Consider the following 22,321-nt stretch of genomic DNA (forward strand, 5'->3'; position numbering starts at 1 on the left):
TGTGTTATTGCCCCAACTTTATTTTCCATCTTCATCGCTATGATACTTCATCTTGTTGATGGGAAGCTTCCCACCAGAGTGGAAATCCTCTATCGGACTGATGGCAAGCTATTTAACCTCATCAGACTGAAAGCCAAAACCAAGGTTACAACAACATCTGTTATAGAACTCCAGTATGCCAATGACAACATCGTCTGTGCATTCAGAAGAAGACCTACAAGCCACCCTAACACCTTCGCAGAAGCATACGAGAAGCTCGGCTTGTCATTAAACATCGAGAAAATCAAAGTGCTCTTCCAGCAGTCACCAGCCAATCCCTCTCCAATGCCAGAAATACAGCTTAATGGTGTAACATTAGAAAATGTTGACCATTTCCGCTACCTTGGCAGCCACCTCTCCACCAAAGTCAACATTGACACTAAAATACACCACCGCCTGAGCTCTGCAAGTGAAGCATTTTTCCAAATGAAGCACAGACGGGACATCCATAGGGATACCAAGGTGCTTGTTTAGAAAGCTATTGTCCTCCCAACCCTGCCATACGCCTGCGAGACGTGGACAGTCTTCAGACGTCATATGCAACTCCTGGAATGATTCCATCAGCGCTGCCTCTGAAAAATCCTGCAAATCTCTTGGGAAGACAAGCAGACAAATGTCAACATGCTGGAAGAAGCAAAGACCACCAGCATCGAAGCGATGGTCCTCCTCCATCAACTCTGCTGGACTGGCCACGTTGTCCGGATGCCCAACCACCATCTCTCAAAGTAGTTGCTCTATTCCGAACTCAAGAATGGAAAATGCAATGTTGGCAGACAGGAAAAGAGATTTAAAGATGGGCTCAGAGCCAACCTTAAAAATTCGGGCATAGACACTGAGAACTGGGAAGCCCTGGCCCTTGCTCATACTTCTCAATGGTGCCTGTCAAAGTGAGAGTAGGGCATGAGCTGGATTGTAGGGTTTTTAAAAAAAATTAAGATGTTTCCCAGAATTTCCCCCTATTTCCAATAGCTCCAGCAACAACAAGGCTGCGATTTCTTTCTGAGCTTTCATTTCTCTTCTTCCCTCCCCTATTCCCTGACCTTTTGCTATGATCCCAAGCAAGGCCCATCATGTTTCAGGTGATAGAGAATTTGGAAGACTCTAGGACAGTGGTTCTCAACCTGTGGGTCCCCAGATGTTTTGGCCTTCAACTCCCAGAAATCCTAACAGCTGATAATCTGTATGGGATTTCTGGGAGTTGTAGGCCAAAACACCTGGAGACCCACAGGTTGAGAACCACTGCTCTAGGACAAAACCATATTGCTGTTATGAGTATGGGTATACATAAACCTTTGTGTCTACCTGCAAACATGGTTTGTCATTATTCATGTTGAAGAAATACAAACAACAAACTCATTCCCTTGTCTGTCTAATCAAGCTCTGCTTATTTATTTAGTTTCCTGTTAAGTATTCTTGAAAGTAAGCAGATGCTTCCAGTTGAAATTTGGATGCAATTCCGTATGGTTTGTGAACTATTGTGAGAATGTTATCACTATTAATAAAAGGTCTTCGTAAGGAATAATCAATGAAGTCTACTATAAGCATTGAGTTATGTTTGCTCCAAAACTTCATTATTCTGTTGGATTCGTATATAGAAGGCCACAGCTTGCTTTCCCCTGAATATCAATGCTATTATCTTCCATTACTTTTATATCATTCCTATTTATAACTAGCTGTCCCCTGCCACGCGTTCCTGTGGCCCATTCTGGTGATCTGGAAAATAAAGTAATGAAAATATTTATTTCTAATATATGTAATGTCTTTATGCTTGTGAGTAAACACTTTTTCTTGCTGTTTCTTTGTCAGTGTTGATGTGGAGATTCTCTGGTTTACTTACTCTAGAACATGCAACATATAATTGTCCTTCTTTAGGGGTCCATTTCAAATTTATGAAACTATATCTGTGTGTGTGTGAATCATATATATCTATTTATATCTATGGCTGTCAGGAGGGCTTTAATTACGTTTTCTGAAGGGAATTGAACCGGATGGCCTTAAGTATTTTCTGTTGGTCATGGGGGTTCTGTGTGTCAAGTTTGCCCCAATTCTGTCGTTGATGGGGTTCAGAATGCCCTTTGATCGTAGGTGAACTACAACTCCCAAATGTCAAGGTCTATTTTCCCTAAACTCCATCTGTGTTCATATTGGGGCATATGGAATATTCGTACCAAGTTTGGTCCAGTTCCACAGTGCTCTCTCGATGTAGGTGAACTACAACTCCCAAACTCAAGGTCGATGCCCACCAAACCTTTCTAATGTTTTCTGTTGGTCATGGGAATTCTGTGTGCCACATTTGGTTCAGTTCTATCATTGGTGGAGTTCAGAATGCTCTTTGATTGTAGGTGTACTATAACTCCCAACTACAACTCCCAAATGACAAAATCAATTTTTTTAGTGATGGTAACTCATAGGCTTGTTACATATATTCTGTCCAAATTTGGTGTCAATTTGTCCAGCGTTTTTTGAGTTATGTTAATCCCACAAATGAACATTACATTTTATTTATATAGATGTCCCATAAATGTGAAATACTTCTCTTGTTCAACAGAAATGTCTGTTACAGCAGTGTTATATAATTTCCAGAATTACAAAATAGTGTGACTAGACTTTACCTGAAGGTCATTTTGAATGGCTCCTAATGTTGAATTCTATTGTTTTCATTGTCACAGTTGGTACTAAAAAATAAAACTGGCAAGAATGGAAACCAGGCTATATCATACCAAAAAAATGATTTTGAAGATAAATAATGTGTTAAGAGTTGCCCAGGACGCACACACAAAGATTTTAACAACCTGTGTGCTAAAAGTCCAGTCTCACTACTTTTCTCTGGTCAACAACCAAGGAGTGATTTGAAAGATTAGCATTTCAGTTTCCGTTCTTCTCTTTATTATTCAGTGACTGCACACATTTGTGTTGATTTTTACTTTATATTCAAGTAATGAAGTCAGTTGAACCTTAATGTTTTTGATGCAGCCCGACTTATTATTCAGTTTTTGTTCAAGGCAAGTAAATGGAACAGTGTGAGGTTGTGCACCAACTTATTCTCCTTCTAGTTTTGACACATACATTTGTTTTGAGTACTTACTGATATAGCTTTCCCCAACCTTGTATCTTTTGTTTGACTTGTACTCAGGGGCAGCTCGTCCATTACTCAAAGTAAGCGGTCGCAGTACACTTTTTTTGCCAGGGGGGCAGAGGCACCTCTGTAAATGCCCCTCGACCACCACTTGAGGAGCGCCCTCTCGGCTCACAACAGCCCTAGCAGTCCGGGGGAAGCCTCGGCAACCCATTACGCAAAGTAAGCATTTGCAGTATAGTTGATTTTGCCCAAGTGTGCTCTTGAGGTGCTCTTGGGAAAATAGACCTTGACATATGCGAGTTGTAGTTACTGGGATGTATAGTTCACCTACAATCAAAGAGCATTCTGAACTCCACCAATGATGGAATTGAACCAAATATGGCACACAGAACTTCCATGACGAACAGAAAATATATATCAATGATTGGTTGGGGGGGGGGGGGCAACATACTTTTTGCTTACCGTTGAAAATTACCTAGGGCCACCTCTGCTTGGACTCCCAATAGTCTGCAATCTTTTGATGAGAAATTCTGGAAACTGTTATCCAAAACATCCAGAGAGCACCAGATTAGAGAAGGTTGAAACACTGTAAAAGTCTGTCATCTAAATCATGAGACTCTTCTACCGTCACATCAGAATTTATTGCTCATTTGTTTCTGGGTGCAATTCAGAAGGTGCAATTCTCGAATGGTTCCAACTCTGTTCTCAGATACCCAACTAGCATCTTTTTAAAGTGATTTTTTTGCTCCATTTTGAAATCATATTTCTTCCAGCAAACTAATCTGTTTCCTCTTTGTTATTTAAGACGTGTTTATGATATAACCTAATAAAAGAGTCTGTTCAATATTGGATTATGACTCTGGAGACCAGGGGTTGAGTCCCTACTTGTCCACGGAAACCTATTGAGTAACCTTGAGCAATTTACACTCTTTGCAGCTCTCAGAGGGAGGCAAAGGCAAATGCCTTCTGAACAAATCTAATGATAGGTTCGCCATAAGTCAGAAACAACCTGAAGGCACACAATATTATATTATAATATATGTTTAATGGAATAAGGTTGAATGGATTATGTCTGAATGTGAAAGAAAGAGAAAGGGGGAGGAAGATTTTGTTAGTCATCTTTGGGTAGGATGGTGAGGTCAAATGTGCTAAAATAAAACTAGATATTTATTTCCCTTGACCTGTTTATGTTTTTATATATATATATTTGGCTGTCTACAGTGGAGACAATTAAATAGATACAATAATAATCTATATAAATAAAAATGTAATGTTCATTTGTGGGATTAACAGAACTCAAAAACCCCTGGACGAATTGACACCAAATTTGAACACAAGACACCAACTAAAGCAATCTATGTCCTTCACTCAAAAAAACAAAAACAATTTAACCAGAAAGAACTTAAATCCCCACAAAACTGGGTTATATGGCAGTGTGGACTCAGGTAACCCAGGGCCCTTCCACACATTCATGTAACCCTTTGGCCTCGAGGAGACTGAAATGGACCTTTATTAGGTTGACACTTTGCCACTTCAGTTGTGTATTGATAGCTTAGAAACCAGTTCTTTCTCTTTTCATTCTTTCCCATTTCTCCACAATGGGCCATAGCAATGTGTGACCGGGTATAGCTAATAATAATAATAATAATAAATAAATAATAATAATAATAATAATAATACTTTATTTATATCCTGCCATTGTCTCCCCAAAGGGTCTCAGGGTGACTTACAAAGCACTCCAGGGTGCACATATAACATACAACTGGTAAAAATGGTACAAAAGTATAAAACAAGTCACATAAAATTATAACCACCTCCATCAACACATTAGAATCATAGAATCATAGAATCAAAGAGTTGGAAGAGACCTCATGGGCCATCCAGTCCAACCCCCTGCCAAGAAGCAGGAATATTGCATTCAAATCACCCCTGACAGATGGCCATCCAGCCTCTGTTTAAAAGCTTCCAAAGAAGGAGCCTCCACCACACTCCGGGGCAGAGAGTTCCACTGCTGAACGGCTCTCACAGTCACATTAGCATAAAATAAACACAATACACTTCTGAAACAACAGTAGATAAAACTAACTACTAACAATTCACAGGTGTCAATTGTCAGCTTCATATGGGTCCGTTCAGCATACTCAAGGTCAAAGGCCTGTCTGAACATCCATGTTTTCAGATTGGAACAGGAGGATTGAAAGGTGGAGGCAACCCTAATCTCTATAGGGAGGGCATTCCAAAGCCATGGAGCCACCACAGAGAAGGTCCTCTCTCTTGTCCCCACCAATCGCACTTGAGATGGTGGTGGGACCGAGAGGAGGGCTTCCCTGTTGATCTCAGAGCTCGCGCCGGTTTGTAAAAAGAGATGTGGTTTCGAAGATAGATGTAGTGATAGCTCAGATTGGTTGATAGGGTCTGGTCCATTCTGCTTTCTATGTATAACAATACTTCATTTGGAGTTGAATATTTATAAGATGCTCATAATTTTTGGGATAGAGGCAAGCTAGAAATAGAAGGGGTGAATACTTTAACATGTCTAATAATTACGCATGTGTCCCAGTCCTCAAGTGAACTTAAATGGCTTGTATTACACTATGTAACACTTTCAAACCAGGAATATTTTTTTTCAAATTTGGTTGCATTGTTTTATTTGTCCTAGGCAAAAATTGCATACTAGTAGAATACCTTATCCGCTTAACAACAACAACTGAATTGTAACATATCACCACGGCACTAGAAATCTATTGCAACCAAAACTGCGATTCCTCTTTATGCATGATCAACAAGAATTAAGAATAGCAACCGTCCTTACTGGCTTTTCTAGGTGCTTAGAATTCGCTTAATGTTAACGTTGCAAGATAGTTAAGTACATACTAATACTTAACCATGTTTTCCAAGGGCAAAATGGTGGCTCAAACCCAGTTTGAGAACCTATTCTATTGTTGACCAGATGACAAACATATTATATGACAGTTACAGCTTTTTAGTTATTTTGCTGTGCTCTTGTTTTCAAAAACAGGACTACTTTATAGTGAGCAGAATTACATAATCCACGACTCCATTATTTTCCTCCTTTTACAAACATCTTGTATGAGAATAAGTACTGCAGTCGTGTTTTAGAATATCTGAGGGTTGAATGAAAAGTAATACCTCCACCTTCGTTACTTGGGTTTGGATGGGAATATTTTAATAAATCAAACGCAGAAATAATCCTTAGAATGTGCTCTTTAACTACCACTATTCACTTTTTGGCATAATCACCAGACAATTGGATACATTTCTGCCAACGAGGAACAAGTTTTCTGAAGATGTCACGGAAGAAATTCCGCAACCCATCATGCACAGATCTTCCGATAGCCAAGCAAAGCAATAATGTGACCCACACATTCTTTTGAAATGCCCATTATGCTTCAAATGTCTCTCTGAGTGATACAATGATCGTCCTGAATCAATCCATCAACTTTTTGCTTGTGAAACTTGGTGGTTGCTGTCACAGGAAGTCCTACTCTTTGTTTGTCATGCAAGTCAGATGCTCTCACCTCAACATCGCCCAACGATGCACAGTACTCACATCAACACAATCACCATAAACAGCTTGCATTTTCTGATGAATCTCCTTTGGGATGACACCTTCTTCTGTCAAGAATTCAGTGACTGCATGTTGCTTAAGTCACATTGACCGACCGTCTGCGCAGGGTTCCATACTTTGCATTTTAACAACACAACCATTCAATGCTAAGGCTTCCCACCAAAATGGAACTGTAGAGGAGAGTCTACTGAACAAGCCAGTACCTGCCGCATACCAGTACTGCCATCTGTTGAGGAGTTATGAAGGTGGAAGCATTCCTTTTCATTCAACCTTCGTATGAACCCAGACAGAAGGAGTCAATTCCACTAGGAAAACAAAGTGCCCCAGGGCAGAAATTTTGGAGTAGTTGGATGAATAGCTGCAGAACTCATTTGGGTAGTTTCAGAGCTTTTAGCAGAAAAAAAGCAAGGGGTTTTCCCCTACATCTCATTGGTGTAGCAACAAAGGGAACAGAAAATAAGAAATAACCAGGCCTGTAGGATTCGGGTGGTTTTGAATGCTTGTTATGCCAAAGAAAGGATGCTAAAAGCTTTAGAGGAACATTGTTTTACGTTCTGATTTAAAACTGAAGCTTCTGTACTATATGCACACAGGGAAGGAGTTTGTTGTTTTTCTAGATCTGATGGGCAGGAGTGATACATTCACTGTTGTGTTAGTACAAGGCAGAAGCCAGCTTTTTTTCTCTAAGTGTAATGAATCAATCCATATCGTACTACAGAGTGTCAAGAGGATCTTACCCAGCAATTCCAGCAATGGACAGCCTGTTTTTTCTTAGAAAGCGCCACACTGAGTCAGTGCAGACTGCTCATGCAGGTGGCTTAATTTTCATAAACAATGTGATGTGTGAAGGGAAGCCTCTTGGAAGATTGCAGCTGCTCCCTTAGGCATCAGAAAACATGCACTTTTAAAGTCACTTTTCCATTCACTGTGTATCACCGTTTCAAATATTCGTTGTTTAACAGAACAGCACATGGGACACGTTTTGTAGTGAAATGATGTTGATGACTTCAAGAAAATATCAACTACTGTTTTGCAAAGGGCGTCTAAAGGCTGTAGGTGATAGGCAATGACTCATGGCGGAGTACAATTGTCTTCCAAGGGTAGAGTCTTAGTGGAGGTTCCATAAGTGACTGTGGAGATCTATTCTGAATCCACATGGCCTGTCACAATGTGGACAAAAGTTCCCTGTAGAACACCAAATTGGGCAGGATAGCCAATACCCCAGAAGACAGGAGCAGAATTCAAAAAACTTCAAAAAACTAATAAAATGAAGTTCAGCAGTGACAAATGCAAGATACTCCACTTAGGCAGAAAAAAAGAAATGCAAAGATACAGAATGGGGGACAATGCCTGGCTCGAGAGCAGTCCGTGTGAAAAAGATCTTGGAGTCCTCGTGGACAACAAGTTAAACATTAGCCAACAATGTGATGTGGCGGCAAAAAAAGCCAATGGGATTTTGGCCTGCATCAATAGGAGCATAGTGTCAAGATCTAGGAAAATAATGCTACCCCTCTTCAGTTAGACCACACCTGGAATATAGTGTCCAATTCTGGGCACCACAATTCAAGAGAGATATTGACAAGCTGGAATGTGTCCAGCGGAGGGCGACTAAAATGATCAAGGGTTTGGAGAACAAGCCCTATGAGGAGCGGCTTAAAGAGCTGGGCATTTTTTGCCTGAAGAAGAGAAGGCTGAGAGGAGATATGATAGCCGTGTATAAATATGTGAGAGGAAGTACGGGGAGGAGGGAGCAAGCTTGTTTTCTGCTTCTATGGAGACTAGGACACGGAACAATGGCTTCAAACAACAAGAAAGGAGATTCCATCTGAACATGAGGAAGAACTTACTGACTGTGAGAGCCGTTCAGCAGTGGAACTCTCTGCCCCGGAGTGTGGTGGAGGCTTCTTCTTTGGAAGTTTTTAAACAGAGGCTGGATGGCCATCTGTCAGGGGTGATTTGAATGCAATATTCCTGCTTCTTGGCAGGGGGTTGGACTGGATGGCCCATGAGGTCTCTTCCAACTCTTTGATTCTATGATTCTATGAATAGCGTTTCTCAACCTGGGGGTCGGGACCCCTGGGAGGGTCTCGAGGGGGTTTCAGAGGGGTCGCCAAAGAGCATCAGAAAACATATACTTCTGCTGGTCTGAGGAGGGGGCAGAGAAGGCTGAAGATCTCTCCGCCTGTCCTTCTTTCCCTTTTCAGAAACAGGCGGTGAATCCTTCCACCAAAAGCCCTTTGCATGTAGTGATTGGCCGGCCTCTCAGCCAAGGGGAGGGCTGTTTCTGAGACTCTAAGTGGGGAGGGGAGAGTAGGCATGCTCGGCGCATGGCAGCATGATGTGCATTTTCGAGCGAGGAAGAATGTGCAAGGCTGGAGGGAGGCTCACACCAGCAAGCCCCTTCAAGGCATGGGGGCTCCATGTGTGAAGTTTGGCTCAATTCTCTCGTTGGTAGGGTTCAGAATGCTCTTTGATTGTAGGTGAACTATAAATCCCAGCAACTACAACTCCCAAATGTCATGGTCTATTTCCCCCAAATTCCATCTGTGTTCATATTTGGGAATGTGGAATATTCGTGCCAAGTTTGGTCCAGATCCATCATTGTTTGAGTCCACAGTGCTCTCTGGATGTAAGTGAACTACAACTCCCAAACTCAAGGACAATGCCCACCAAACCCTTCTAGTGTTTTCTGTTGGTCATGGGAGTCCTGTTCTGCCACGTTTGATTCAATTCCATCGTTAGTGGAGTTCAAAATGCTCTTTGATTGTAGGTGTACTATAAATCCCAGCAACTACAACTCCCAAATGACAAAACCATTTTTTTAATGATGGTCGCTCCTTGGGTTAGTAGATGTCTTGTGGCCAAATTTGGCGGCAATTCGGTCAGTGGTTTTTGAGTTCTGTTAATCCCAGAAACGAACATTACATTTTTATTTATATAGACTAGCTATACCCACCACGCTTTGCTGTGGCCAACCTTCCCTCTTTCTCTCCTTCGTTCCCTCCTTCCTCCCCTCCCTTTCCTTCCTTCCTGTCTTTCCTTCTCTTCTTCTTTCCTTCTCTATCTCTTTCCTTCCTTCCCCCCTTTTCTTTTTCTTCTATCTCTTTTCTTCCTTCTCTCTTTCTTTCTTTCTTTCTTTCCTTCCCTCCCTCTTTCTCTACATTCCCCCCTTCCTTCGCTCCCTCTTTCCTTCCTTCTTTCCCTTTTTTCTTTCCTTTTCGCCTTCCTTCCTTCTCTAACTTCCCTTCCCCCTTTCTTTCCCTCCCTCTTTCTCTCCTTTCTTCCTTCTCTGCCTCTTTCCTTCCTTCCTTCTCCCTTTGCTTCTCCCTTTCCCTCCCTCCCTCCCTCTTTCTTTTCTTTCTTTCTTTTCTCCCCTTCCCTCCCTCTATCTTCTCTTTTTTTCTGTATTGTCATTTAGCTTTTCGACATTTAGCTTTTGGGGGCTTTTTAAGTCCTTTCTACTGTGTTTTTCAGTGTTTTTATGAGTGAAGGACATGCATTGGGTTGTTAGGTATATTGTGTCCAAATTTGGTGTCATTTCATCCAGTGGTTTTTGAGTTCTGTTAATCCCACAAACGAACATTACATTTTTATTTATATAGATTAACAGTGAACTTCCCTGCCTTTGGCTTAGAGTGGAAATTTACTCCCAAAGTACTGTTTGGCTAAAGTGCCTCTTCAAGATTTAATGATTCTTAAATAATTTCCACGTTTCCTTCCAAATCAGAAAGGCATGATTTGCAAGGTAAAAGAATTGGCTCATGAAGACGATCCATACTGAATGACAGATGGCAGGGACAGGGACTGCTCTTGAAAGGTTCCCTTGATTTACTCTCTTCTCTGCAGTCAGTAGTAGGCTATAGCAGGATTCATATCCTGGCACAGGTCATCTGAAATAACATAACATTTGCTGTTTTATTAATAAATCTTACCTTGCTGTGTTCTTTTTTTCTAGGCACACCAACGGCTTCTTCCATGGCAAACCATGAGAGTGGTCTATTGCAGTACTGTAGTGCCCTCTGATGGTGAGTACAATAAATAAATAGGTTATTTATTTATTGTGTCAGAAGCAAACCAAACAGTTGTATTGCATTTTTTAACAGACAAACAAGTAAACAAAACATAAAGTTTTGGTAGTTGATTAAATGTCCTTTGACCAGTAGCTGGCCACTTGAAGTGCCCCTGGTGTTACTATAAGAAGGTTCTCCATTGTGCATGTAGCAGGGCTCAGGTTGCATCGCAGTAGATGGTCTGTGGTTTGTTCTTCTCCACACTCGCATGTTGTGGATTCCACTTTGTAGCCCCATTTCTTAAGGTTGGCTCTACATCTCGTGGTACCAGAGCACAGTCTGTTCAGCCTTCCAAGTCGCCCAGTTTTCTGTGTGCCCAGGAAGGAGTCTCTCATTTGGTATCAGCCATTGATTGAGGTTCTGGGTTTGAGCCTGCCACTTTTGGACTCTCGCTTGCTGAGGTGTTGATAAATGGGTTGATAAAAGATGAATAAGAGTTGATGCATCTCCTGCTTTTGCACAGGGATGTAACAGTGGTTTTTACAGTGCACTGGGATTGTGGCGCAGCTGGCTGAGTTTCAGCTGCATTAAGATCACTCTGACCAAAAGGTCATGAGTTCGAAGCCAGCCTGGGTTGGAGTGGGTTTCCAACGAATTGTGTAGCCTGTTGTCGACCTTTGCAACCCAAAAGACAGTTGCTTCTGTAGGAAAATTAAGTACCACCTTAAAGTGTGGGGAGGCTAAATTAACTAATTTATGAGGCCATAAAAAAAAGACTCCAGCAAAGCACTCCAGCAAAAAAGCATGCGGGGAATGCGGAAGTACTTCATCAGTGTCGCAGGTGGACGATGAAAAGCGACAGCTCCCCTGGTGGCCAGAAAAAGTTAAATAGCCTCTGTGTATATCTGTATATGTTGTATGTCAAAATTGGCATTGAATATTTGCCATATATGTGTACACTGTAATCCGCCCTGAGTCCCCTGCGGGGTGAGAAGGGCGGAATATAAATGCTGCAAATAGATAAATAAATAAATTTATAAGTGCAGGTAAGAGTAAACTGTAGGCTGAAACAGTCTTAAATCCTCACTACCTCTGAGGATGCTTGCCATAGATCCAGGCGAAACGTCAGGAGAAATGCCTCTGGAACATGGCTCTATAGCCCGAAAAAACCCACAAGAACCTAGTCTGAAATGTGATGACATTTAAAAAAAATTAAGGAGCATCTTGCTTGTCTTGGCATTTTTAAACAGCTGAATTTTAAGAAGAGATACGTGTTTTCTTATGCTCTTTCATCTTCCTTTTGACTGTTCCTTGCTTACATAAGGATCTTCATGATTATTTGTTCTTGATGACGTAATATCTTAGTGATTGTATTATCTTACAAAAACTTTACATTTGGCTCGGCCCCTAGTTTTAAATGTGTCATGATGTATTGTTTTAATGTTTTACTGTTATTGCTTTAATGTTTATTGGTTTGCTTTATGAGTTTTATTGTTGTATTTGTTATGCTGTTGTTTTATTGAGGGCCATGGCCTTTGTAAGCCGCACCGAGTCCTTCGGGGGATGTTAGCGGGGTACAAATAAAGTTAATTAATTAATTAATTAATTATCATGTCAGACGCAAATTGGGAATACAGCTATCTATATAAATAAAAATGTAATTTTAGTTTGTGGGATTAACATAACTCAAAAACCACTGGACAAATTGACACCAAATTTGGACACAATACAACTATCAGGCCAACGAGTGACCATCACTCATAAAAACACTGGAATACACAGTGGAAGGGACTTAAAAAGCCAAAAAAGCAAAAAGATGCTACAGCGCATGTGCAAAAATGACTTTTCGCCTGGCAAACAAAACACATAATAGCATATCCACACTCTCTTCCAGACTACAACTCCCAGCATCCCGTAGACCAGACCCTTTAGGAGAGGATGATGATCCAAATGCATGTTGCAACTCAGGATAGATTCACCTTGCCCAAGACACCACCACACACCAAGGCTGTAGGTTTTGTAGTTTATTAAGAAAAAAGCAAAATCAAAACAAGGAAATAAAGAAGTAAAGTTCAATGAGAGTCTTAAATGCAAAGGCAAAGTTCCCAGGTTCCAAAGGCAAATAACATGAAGCATAGTCCTTTAGCGTTGGTTAAGCAAGAGTCCATGGCAGCAAGATAAAGTCTCCAAAAATCAGGATCAAAATCAAAGTCCCAAAGAGCCAGAAGTTTTCCGCAAAAGCCAAGGTAATTCCACAGAAGTTAACAGGGTAAAAACAACATTGGACTGACAGAGAATGCCCTTCGACCAGATCATTAAATAAGTTTCCCCAACATGAAAGCATTACGTTGACCTCTAGCTTCACGCTTGTTGGCAAGGCGTGTGTTTCTTCGAGCTCTTAATTGTAAACGGTCTTCTCTAATCAAATCTTCACTATCTTCAAGGCCAGTTAGCTCATTATCTTCGCCCTGCCGGGCCTGGTCACCCTAGGAAACAAGGCCCGGAGCTCCCAGAAGGAGCCTGCACCTGGAGCTCTGAAGTTTCACTATCTTTATCTAAACCCACATTCTTTTCTCTGGGGAACAGAAGTGCCGTCTCTTCTTCAGAATCAACACTGTCTACTTCAACTGCCTCACTAGCCGGAACATGTTCAGAAATCTGTAACCCATCATCCTCCTCGTCCAGAGGAGACTCAGGTTCAGAAAGCTAAGGCTCAGACTGAACCACAACAATGCACTGCTTCCATGATGCAAGCTTTCTTCTCCTTGGATTTCTTTGGAAGCATCCCAATTCCTGCACATTTCCAATTTGCTATTCCTGGACTGCAACTCCCAGCAATCCTCCAGATTGATAGATTAGATGGAGGTAGGTAGGTGGGTAGGTAGATCAGGAGGACTTCTGGGAATTGCAGTCCAAGAATAGGCAAAGAAGGAGGAAAAGCGAGAAAGGGGAAGGGAAAGAAAAGGGGGGAAGGGAAGAGGAAGGAAGGAAGGAAGGAAGGAAGGAAGGAAGGAAGGAAGAAGAGAAGCAAAGAAAAAGGAAGGAAAGAGAGGGAAGGAACAAGAGAAAGAAAGAAGTAGAGAAAGAGGAAGGTTGGCCACAGCAACACATGGCGGGTACAGCTAGTCTATATAAATAAAAATGCAACATTCGTTTGTGGGACTAACATAACTCAAAAACCACTGGGCGAGTATCTGCCAAAGAGGGGTAATTGACATTTCTTGCTTCGGTACTGAAGTATTTCAGACATCACACTGAATAACATCAAGAAAAATTAATCAAAAGTCACTGGAGTTATAGTGGTGGAGAGTCTCCAAAATCGAGTTGTATAATCTTATTTGTCCCACACAGATTTTTTTTTACAAAAATTAGAAATTTTCTGAGTTCCTCAGAACCAACCCTTCACATGAGTTCTGGTAAAGTGAAAGCCTTGCTTAATGCTTTCTATACAAATTTAAAATTCTCTCAAAAGAGTCCTAAAGCTAACATCTGGCTTGAACAGCTGTTTGCCATGCTGGAAGCCTGGATGCTGTTGTGTACCGCAATTCTGTATAGTCTCTGTTTACATTATTTGCAAAACTCATTTTCAGAAGCCTGGTGGAGCACACATACAGCATTTAGGCTGCCTTTCATAGAATAACAGAGTTGGAAGAGACCACATGGGTCATCTAGTCCAACCCCCTGCCATGCAGGAAAAGCACGAGATACACCCGACAGATGGCCATCCAGCCTCTGTTTAAAAGTTTCCAAAGAAGGAGCTTCCACCACACTCTGAGGCAGGGAGTTCCACTGTTGAACAGCCTTTGCCTTCTTACTTACAACCAGCACATGATATTTATTTATTTAATTTGTGACATTTTATATGCCGCCCTTATCACCCCGAAAGGGACTTAGAGCAGCTTACAAGTAAAAAGTAAATACAATATTAAATGAGATGTTCAGAGATGGGCACACTTTCCATCAGAAAAGAGCCAAACATGGTATTATGGAATCTATATCACCAACAGGGTGTAATGATCTGAGTGTTAGACTAAGACCCTGGTTTGAATCCTCATTGGGTTGCCTTGGGCAAATCACACACACTCTCCATATATGAGAGGTCAAAGGCCCTCTAAATAAATCTCTAAATAAAACCCCATTGTTAGGTTTATGGTAGGATTTCCATAAGTCAGAAACAACTTGAAAACACCCAACCAAAAAAATATCTGTCTTCCACTTCAGTTAAATGCTAAATATTAAGTGATTGTCCTACAACGACAATGCAAATTTATTTATGTATTTTATCCAAATAAGGAGTAAGGGTTCAAAACCAGAATTGCTTGCCTCTGCCACTTTATATAGGGGACTTCACTTAAAAATTACTCACCCTACCCTACCAGTCCTTGTGGGTACCAGTCACCATTGCTTACTTGATAGCAGTTGTGGTATCAGATGAGTATTCATAACAGAAAAGTTGAGATATATGAATTCATATAACATATTTTTTCAATATAGATAAGAGAATATTGGACAGCCAGGGCCATGATTCAGGTTGCAGCAACTGAATTAGTGATAATTCCAAATTATTCCTGTATACGGCAAAAATAAATAGAGATATTACATCAACAATAATTCAGAACACTATGTAGATTAGAATCCAAAGTCTCCTCGCTTTCAAAAGGAGCCAGATTCAAGGAACAAGGTCAGAATACTCTTCTATCAATAAAGACAAAAGAGTTTGTAATGTCATCAAAAGAGAGCATTCTGTTTACACATATGAAAGAAAAGGCATAGTCAGTCCTTCATAAACACAGATTCTGTATCCAGGGGAGAGGCGGATGAGCTCCCTCTATCAGCTTCAGCTCCTTATACGGGGACATGAGAGAAGCCTCCCACAAGGATGATAAAAACATCAAAATCATTCTGCCGTCCCCTGGGCAACATCCTTGCAGACGGCCAATTCTCTCACACCAGAAGCAACTTGCAGTTTCTCAAGTCGCTCCTGACACGACAAAACAAAACAAAACATCTATGACTTAAATTTTTAAAAATCCTCAATTCTGCCTTCTTTATATAGGTAAAAAGGTAAAGGTTTTCCCCTGACATTAAGTCCAGTTGTGCCCGACTCTGGGGGTTGGTACTAATCTCCATCTTCAAGCTAAAGACCCAGCGTTGTCCGTAGACACCTCCAAGGTCATGTGGCCGGCATGACTGCATGGAGCGCCGTTACCTTCCGACCGGAGCAATATCTATTGATCTACTCACATGTGCATGTTTTCTCACTGCTAGGTTAATAGGTTAATAGAAGCTGGGGCTAACAGTGGGAGCTCACCTTACTCCCCGGATTCAAACCTGCAAACTTTTGGTCAGCAAGTTCAGCAGCTCAGCGGTTTAACCCACTGCTCCACCAGAGGCCTCTTAATATAGGGGATATAATTTTATTATGCCATTGTATATAATTAGACTTGAGCATCCATGGATTTTGGTATCCCTGGAGTCGAGGGAATGTCCTAGAATTAGATCTCAGTGGAGAACAGTCTACTGTACATCCTTTGCATGAATTTTCATGATATACAGAATGAGATGAGGAATACAGGAATGAGAAATGGAAGTTCAGCAAGACTATTAATTCAGATCTCAGACAGAGGCTGAGGATATAGTTCCTCTCTCCTGCATTTGAAGCTGGAGATTACGAAGATGGGCCCGGTCCACTCCATCAGAGCTTCCCATCTCAAGCAGAAGACATTTACCATTATGGATGACTTCGTATAATACTTTTGAAGCTGAAACTGTCAGCAGGGAAATGATATTTCAGAAAACCATTGTTTGCGTGATTCAAGCTGTTCCACTATAGCTTGCAAATAACAAGGAATTTAGTGCAGAAAAGACAGCATGGAAGAGGGAAGTCAGGGTCTTGTGCACCTAACACAAAATTGCAGATTGGTATTAAATCTGACCTGTAACGTCATGCTTTATTCCCACTTGCATTACGAGGGTTGAATGAAAAGTAATGCCTCCACCTTCGTAACTCCTCAACAGATGGCAGTACTGGTATGCGGCAGGTACTGGCTTGTTCAGTAGACTCTCCTCTACAATTTCATTTTGGCGGGAAGCCTTAACATTGAACCGTTGTGTTGTTAAAGTGTGAAGTATGGAACCCTGCGCAGACAGTCAGTCAATGCGACTTAAGCAACGTGCAGTCATTGAATTCTTGACAGCTGAAGGTGTCACTTCAACATCTTTAAACTTATCCAACGACACACAGTACTCACAACAACAAAATCACCATAAACAGCTTGCATTTTCTGATTAATCTTCTTTGGGGTGATACCTTCTGCTGTCAAGAATTCAATGACTGCACATTGCTTAAGTTGCATTGACCGACCATCTGCGCAAGGTTCCATACTTCGCACTTTAACAACACAACCATTCAATGCTAAGGCTTCCTACCAAAATGGAACTGTAGAGGAGAGTCTACTGAACAAGCCAGTACCTGCCACATACCAGTACTGCTATCTGTTGAGGAGTTACGAAGGTGGAGGCATTACTTTTCATTCAACTCTCATAAAATCATTCATTAACAGAATCTCTGTTAATGCAGCTGCTCACGATCTCATAGTCAAGGCAGTCTGTAATCATGCTTAGCAAGTAGTCCAACAAAGGCAAAGCATATGAATAGTCCAGAGTTCTTTCCCAACGCCAAGCCAAGTAATCTCATCAGATCAAGTCGTAGGACTAACCACACTTGGCTTTCATGAAGAAAATATTAGAGCAGTGGTTCTCAACCTTTGGGTCCCCAGGTGTTTTGGCCTACAACTCCCAGAAATCCCAGCCAATTTACCAGCTATTAGGATTTCTTTATTTACTATACTTATATACCGCCTTTTTCAGCCTATCAAGGCAGTTTACAACAAGTCAGTACAAATAATGGCAAAATACAGATTAAGCATTAAAACTTTAATACAACAAAACAATATAAAATTATAATAAAAACAATAAAACCAGCACTAATTATCATCAGCGTCACCTAGTTAAAAACGTTGTCCAAATTCCATTGTCAGGTGATTCCATTTCCTATATCAGTTACTCTGCATTTGTAAACACTTGCTCATATAACCATGTCTTAACTTGTCCCCGAAACGTTAGGAGTGAGGGAGCCAATCTAATCTCCTTAGGGAAGGCGTTCCATAGCCAAGGGGCCAGCACGGAGAAGGTCCTGTCTCTTGTCCCCGCCAAACGTGCTTGTGATGAAGGCGGGATCAAGAGCAGGGCCTCCCCGGACGCTCTTAAAGTCCTAGATTGTTCATAAGGTGATTTCTGGGACTTGAAGGCCAAAACGTCTGGGGACTCACAGATTGGGAACCACTGTGTTAGACAAATAGCATTATACAGAAATAAATTTATTTCAGAAATACCCCCAAGGATACCCATAACAACAGAGATACGCCTTTGCTGTGTACTAGATATCAAAATACTATCACTGCTGCTTGAGGTGAGGAAGCCTGTGTTTGTGTGTGTTAACTCCAGATTACCTTTCAGCTTTTTTTCTTTTCTCCCCTCTAGATGTTACAGTGGTTTACCAAAATGGATTACCTGTAATATCTGTGAATCTCCCATCACGCCGCGAACGTTGCCAGTTTACACTTAAGCCTATCTCAGACTCTGTTGGAGTATTCTTACGACAACTACAGGCAGAAGACCGGGGAATTGACCGGGTTGCCATTTACTCACCAGGTATAGTTGGACATTACTGAAGCAAACATATATATACATACCGAAATACATTATAGAAGAAGCTTTCAAGTGATCTCATGAATGTTCCAAATGTTCTTGGATACTTATGCAAGGCTTGTGTGACCTGATTGATTCATTTCACATGTGCCCACTGTTTGATTTGAATGGGATGCTAATTGAAACAAGTTCAACTGAGCTTGCTTGTTATACTCTTTCGGTATTATTTCTGACTCTACAACCACATTTTCTGTTAAAGAAATCAAGCCCATTTATTTCGCTGAGGTATGTGATCAGTGGCGCGGCCGTATAATTTTACAAGTGTTTTTGGAAGAAATACTTAAGATCTTCATTGCAAGTGTAATAATTGGCATTTAATTATTATGTTGGTTTCATACTTTACTAAATGTTACCAACTGGTGTGTTGGACCATCAATAATTGAGATGCCATTGGATAATGTGGCATGTTCAAAGTACTGCCACTTTCTCTTACATTATTATTGTGATCCTGTCTGTAGCAATCTCACTCAGATGTTTGGTCAGTCCATTTGGAATTGCTCCCTTTAACAAGTGGACATAAATTTAAATCTGAATTTAAAATGCATTTTTGGAATTGTGAATTACTTGCACTCTCTGCATGTGACACAGAGTTACATTTTGTTCACCTGAGGAAGAGCTTTATGTCTCTACTCTTGGTTTTACAGTGGATGGTTCTGAATTAGAGGCCCTCTATTAAAACAAGGGCAGCTCAGATTTTGGAACCTATTTAGTTATCAATTTTGCAGTTGTAGAATTATTTCCTGAAAATGACTTGGAATGTTATTACTTTTATAAAATACTATCTTGGCTACCCAGCATATCCTGGGTTATTTGAAATTGTACAAAATGCATAAGGTTGTGGGTGAACTGTTACTCTCAGTATGTCAAGTTAGCTCTGAGAAACTCCATCAGTAAAGTTTGTTATGTTGAGTAAGTTCGTTCTAGATACATCATCAGTGGGGTTCAGTATGCTGTCTGGCTTCAGGGTAAACTAAAACTCTCACTATGGTGAGTCAATCTCCACAAACCCCTCCAACAGGTTGAATTAGTCATGGGGGTTTTGTGTGCCAAGTTTGGTCCAGGTCCATCATCAGTGGAGATCACAGTTTCTCTGGTTGTGGGTGAATTACAACTCCCTGAAAGGAAGGTCAGTTTTCCCCAAATCCCTCCAGTAATCAGCTTTCGGGATATCGGGTATGTGTGTCAAGTTTGGTCCAGGTCCATTGGTGTTTGGATTCACAGTGCTCTCTGGATGTAGGTAAACTGCAACTCCCCCAAATCAAGGTGAATTTTCCCCAAAGACCTCCAGTATTTTTTGCTGGCCATGGGCTCTCTGTGTAGTAAGTTTGGTCCAGTTCCATGTATGGTGGACTTCAGAGTGCTCTTAGATTGCAGGTGAACTATGCACCCCAGTACCTACAACTCCTATAAATCATGGTGAATTCTCCCCAAACCTAGTGTGTTCAGTTGGTGATCAATTCCTCTGTTTGCTGTGTGCCACAGAAAAGAATAGGCAAGAGTTAAGGGAGAAACAGTGGGTGGGGTCATGCAAATTCCACACCAGTGGAGAGAGTCAGAAACACTGGGATGTCTGTGATGGAGGAAACACATCAAATCTAGGATGAAATTGTCCCCGTATGAAAGCCTTCATTTGGATGGTGGGTAGTATGGTTTTTAATAATAATAATAATAATAATAATAATAATAATAATAATTTATTTATACCCCGCTACCATCTCCCCAAGGGACTCGGTGCGGCTTACATGAGGCCAAGCCCGTAATACATCAATAAAATAAAACATCAATAAACAATCAATACAATATAAATCATAAATCACATAAACAAAATAGACAATAAGCAATCAACAGTAACATATAAGCATTTGTGGAGAACATTGGCAGGGCTCTTCTACATGTGCTTGGCACTCACTATACCTGCAATATCATTGGAGGGAGGGCCACTGGTGTCTCCTAAATAGTGCGAACTATAGCTGTGTAGGCAGGAGCTTGTCTGTGTAAGTGGACACCCCAGCCACATACAGTACACACATACATATTTTCACTTTTATTATGTGTATAGATAGATTAAGGTCGGAGGTTTAGCACAGCTGGTAAATCACCAGCAACTATTAAGATCTGTCAACCAAAAGATTGCAAGTTCGAAGCCCCGGGTCAGCGTGAGCTGCCGGCTGTCAGCCCTGCTCACTGTTTACCTAAGCAGTCGAAAACAGCTTTAGCTGTAATTAGAGAAATTAGGTACAGCTAAAAGCAGGGGAGGTGTTTTACGACACCATAAAGAAAGAAGATCAGAAAATGTTGGGCGACCAAAAAGGAAGGAGGAAGTCCTGACTGCTCTTCGTCATAGAGGATGGAGCAACAGCACCCCCTGTGGCTTAACTCAAGCCCAACTTTCCATAGCACCAAAACAGCTGGACACTGAGTCGAAAAAACACACCTCCTTTCTGTTCTGTCTGTCTGTGTATTGTCTATACAAAGCGGCATTGAATGTTTGGCGTGTGTGTGTGATCCGCCCTAAGTCTCCTTCGGGGTGAGAAGGGCAGAATATAGATAAAGTGTTGTTATTATTATTATTATTATTATTATTATTATTATCCACTAAAGTTACACTGGAAAGCAGTATGCGATTATAAATGTCAAGCACGTCCATCTCTTTACAAAACTATTTCTCTTTTACCTTACAGATGGGACACGTGTAGCCTCTTCAACAGGCATAGATCTTCTACTCCTTGATGATTTCAAACTAGTAATTAATGACTTGACTTATCATGTTCGTCCACCAAAGAGAGGTAAAACCTTGAAGTAATTGGGATACATTTTCAGAAGTCAGTTTTAAAAGATACTTTAATCTCTTGATGGGAAACATACTTAACGCAAGTGTATGCATTCGGAATTGTGCATTGATCTTGCTATCCCTGGCCATTATGATATGGAGATAAATTTGAAAAGATTTGAGTATCATCTGCAAGTCCTCAGCACTTCTAGAGCAGACCTACTGTGCCCTTCCTAACTATCTGCCCTATGATTATCAGTCATATTATCCCCAATCATCCATATTTATCTTCAGTTATTTTTTCAAAAAATCCCAATTTCTATAAGAATGGCTTTGTACTGAAAAGTAGCAGACTGGTGGGGGAAAATACAGAGATGACAAACACATTATTTCTCTGGTCATCTTTTTTGCAACCTTTTCATCAGGAAGTCAGGTCATTGTGGTGTGTCTGTTTGGCCTGTCACACATTCAGTTTTCTGATGAGATCCTGGGTATATTTGACTTGCAGATTCCAAAAATGGCACCAATTTCTCCCCATCAACTTTAGTTTTTGAGACACCAGTTGCCATATACTCACCCATAGAAAGTCATGGTAACCTTGTATTGTCAAAGGCTTTCATGGCTGGAATCACTAGGTTCTTGTGAGTTTTTTCGGGTTATATGGCCATGTTCTAGAACATGGCCATATAGACCAAAAAAACCCACAAGAACCTCATGGTAACCTTATTTATTTATTTATTTATTTATTTGGAACATTTATATCCCGTCCTTCGGGCCCCCTAAGAGAGACTACCACTACCAACACCAGACTACGACCAACAGGCACTATTCAATGCCAACACCATATAAAACATAACATACAATACAATTAGCATAAATTAAAAACAGTTATAGATATATATTGCACATTAAAAACAGTTCACCAGTTCAAATCATCATCCTAATCAGTCCATTGCAGTCCACTAAATACATTATACCTAAGAAACTAGAATTGATGTGGTCTATCCAACGCAATATTTTTAAATCAGTACTCCAAATAACCCCAGGAACAGAACCGAAAAACC

At 40.9% G+C, this 22,321-nt stretch overlaps 1 protein-coding gene across 2 annotated transcripts in view; it reads left to right on the forward strand.

Moving 5' to 3' along the window:
• The window catches only part of MCU (mitochondrial calcium uniporter), a 214,756-nt gene that overhangs the window by 165,900 nt on the left and 26,535 nt on the right, over nt 1–22,321 (forward strand). For both annotated transcript variants that reach the window (XM_060768819.2, XM_060768820.2), the window contains exons 2-4: nt 10,663–10,732; nt 18,260–18,430; nt 21,169–21,273. In XM_060768819.2, the coding sequence (XP_060624802.1) occupies nt 10,663–10,732; nt 18,260–18,430; nt 21,169–21,273 (346 nt within the window). The remainder of the gene's footprint in view (nt 1–10,662; nt 10,733–18,259; nt 18,431–21,168; nt 21,274–22,321) is intronic.

Source organism: Anolis sagrei, chromosome 3 (assembly GCF_037176765.1).
Source record: "Anolis sagrei isolate rAnoSag1 chromosome 3, rAnoSag1.mat, whole genome shotgun sequence".
Classification (NCBI taxonomy): domain Eukaryota; kingdom Metazoa; phylum Chordata; class Lepidosauria; order Squamata; family Dactyloidae; genus Anolis; species Anolis sagrei.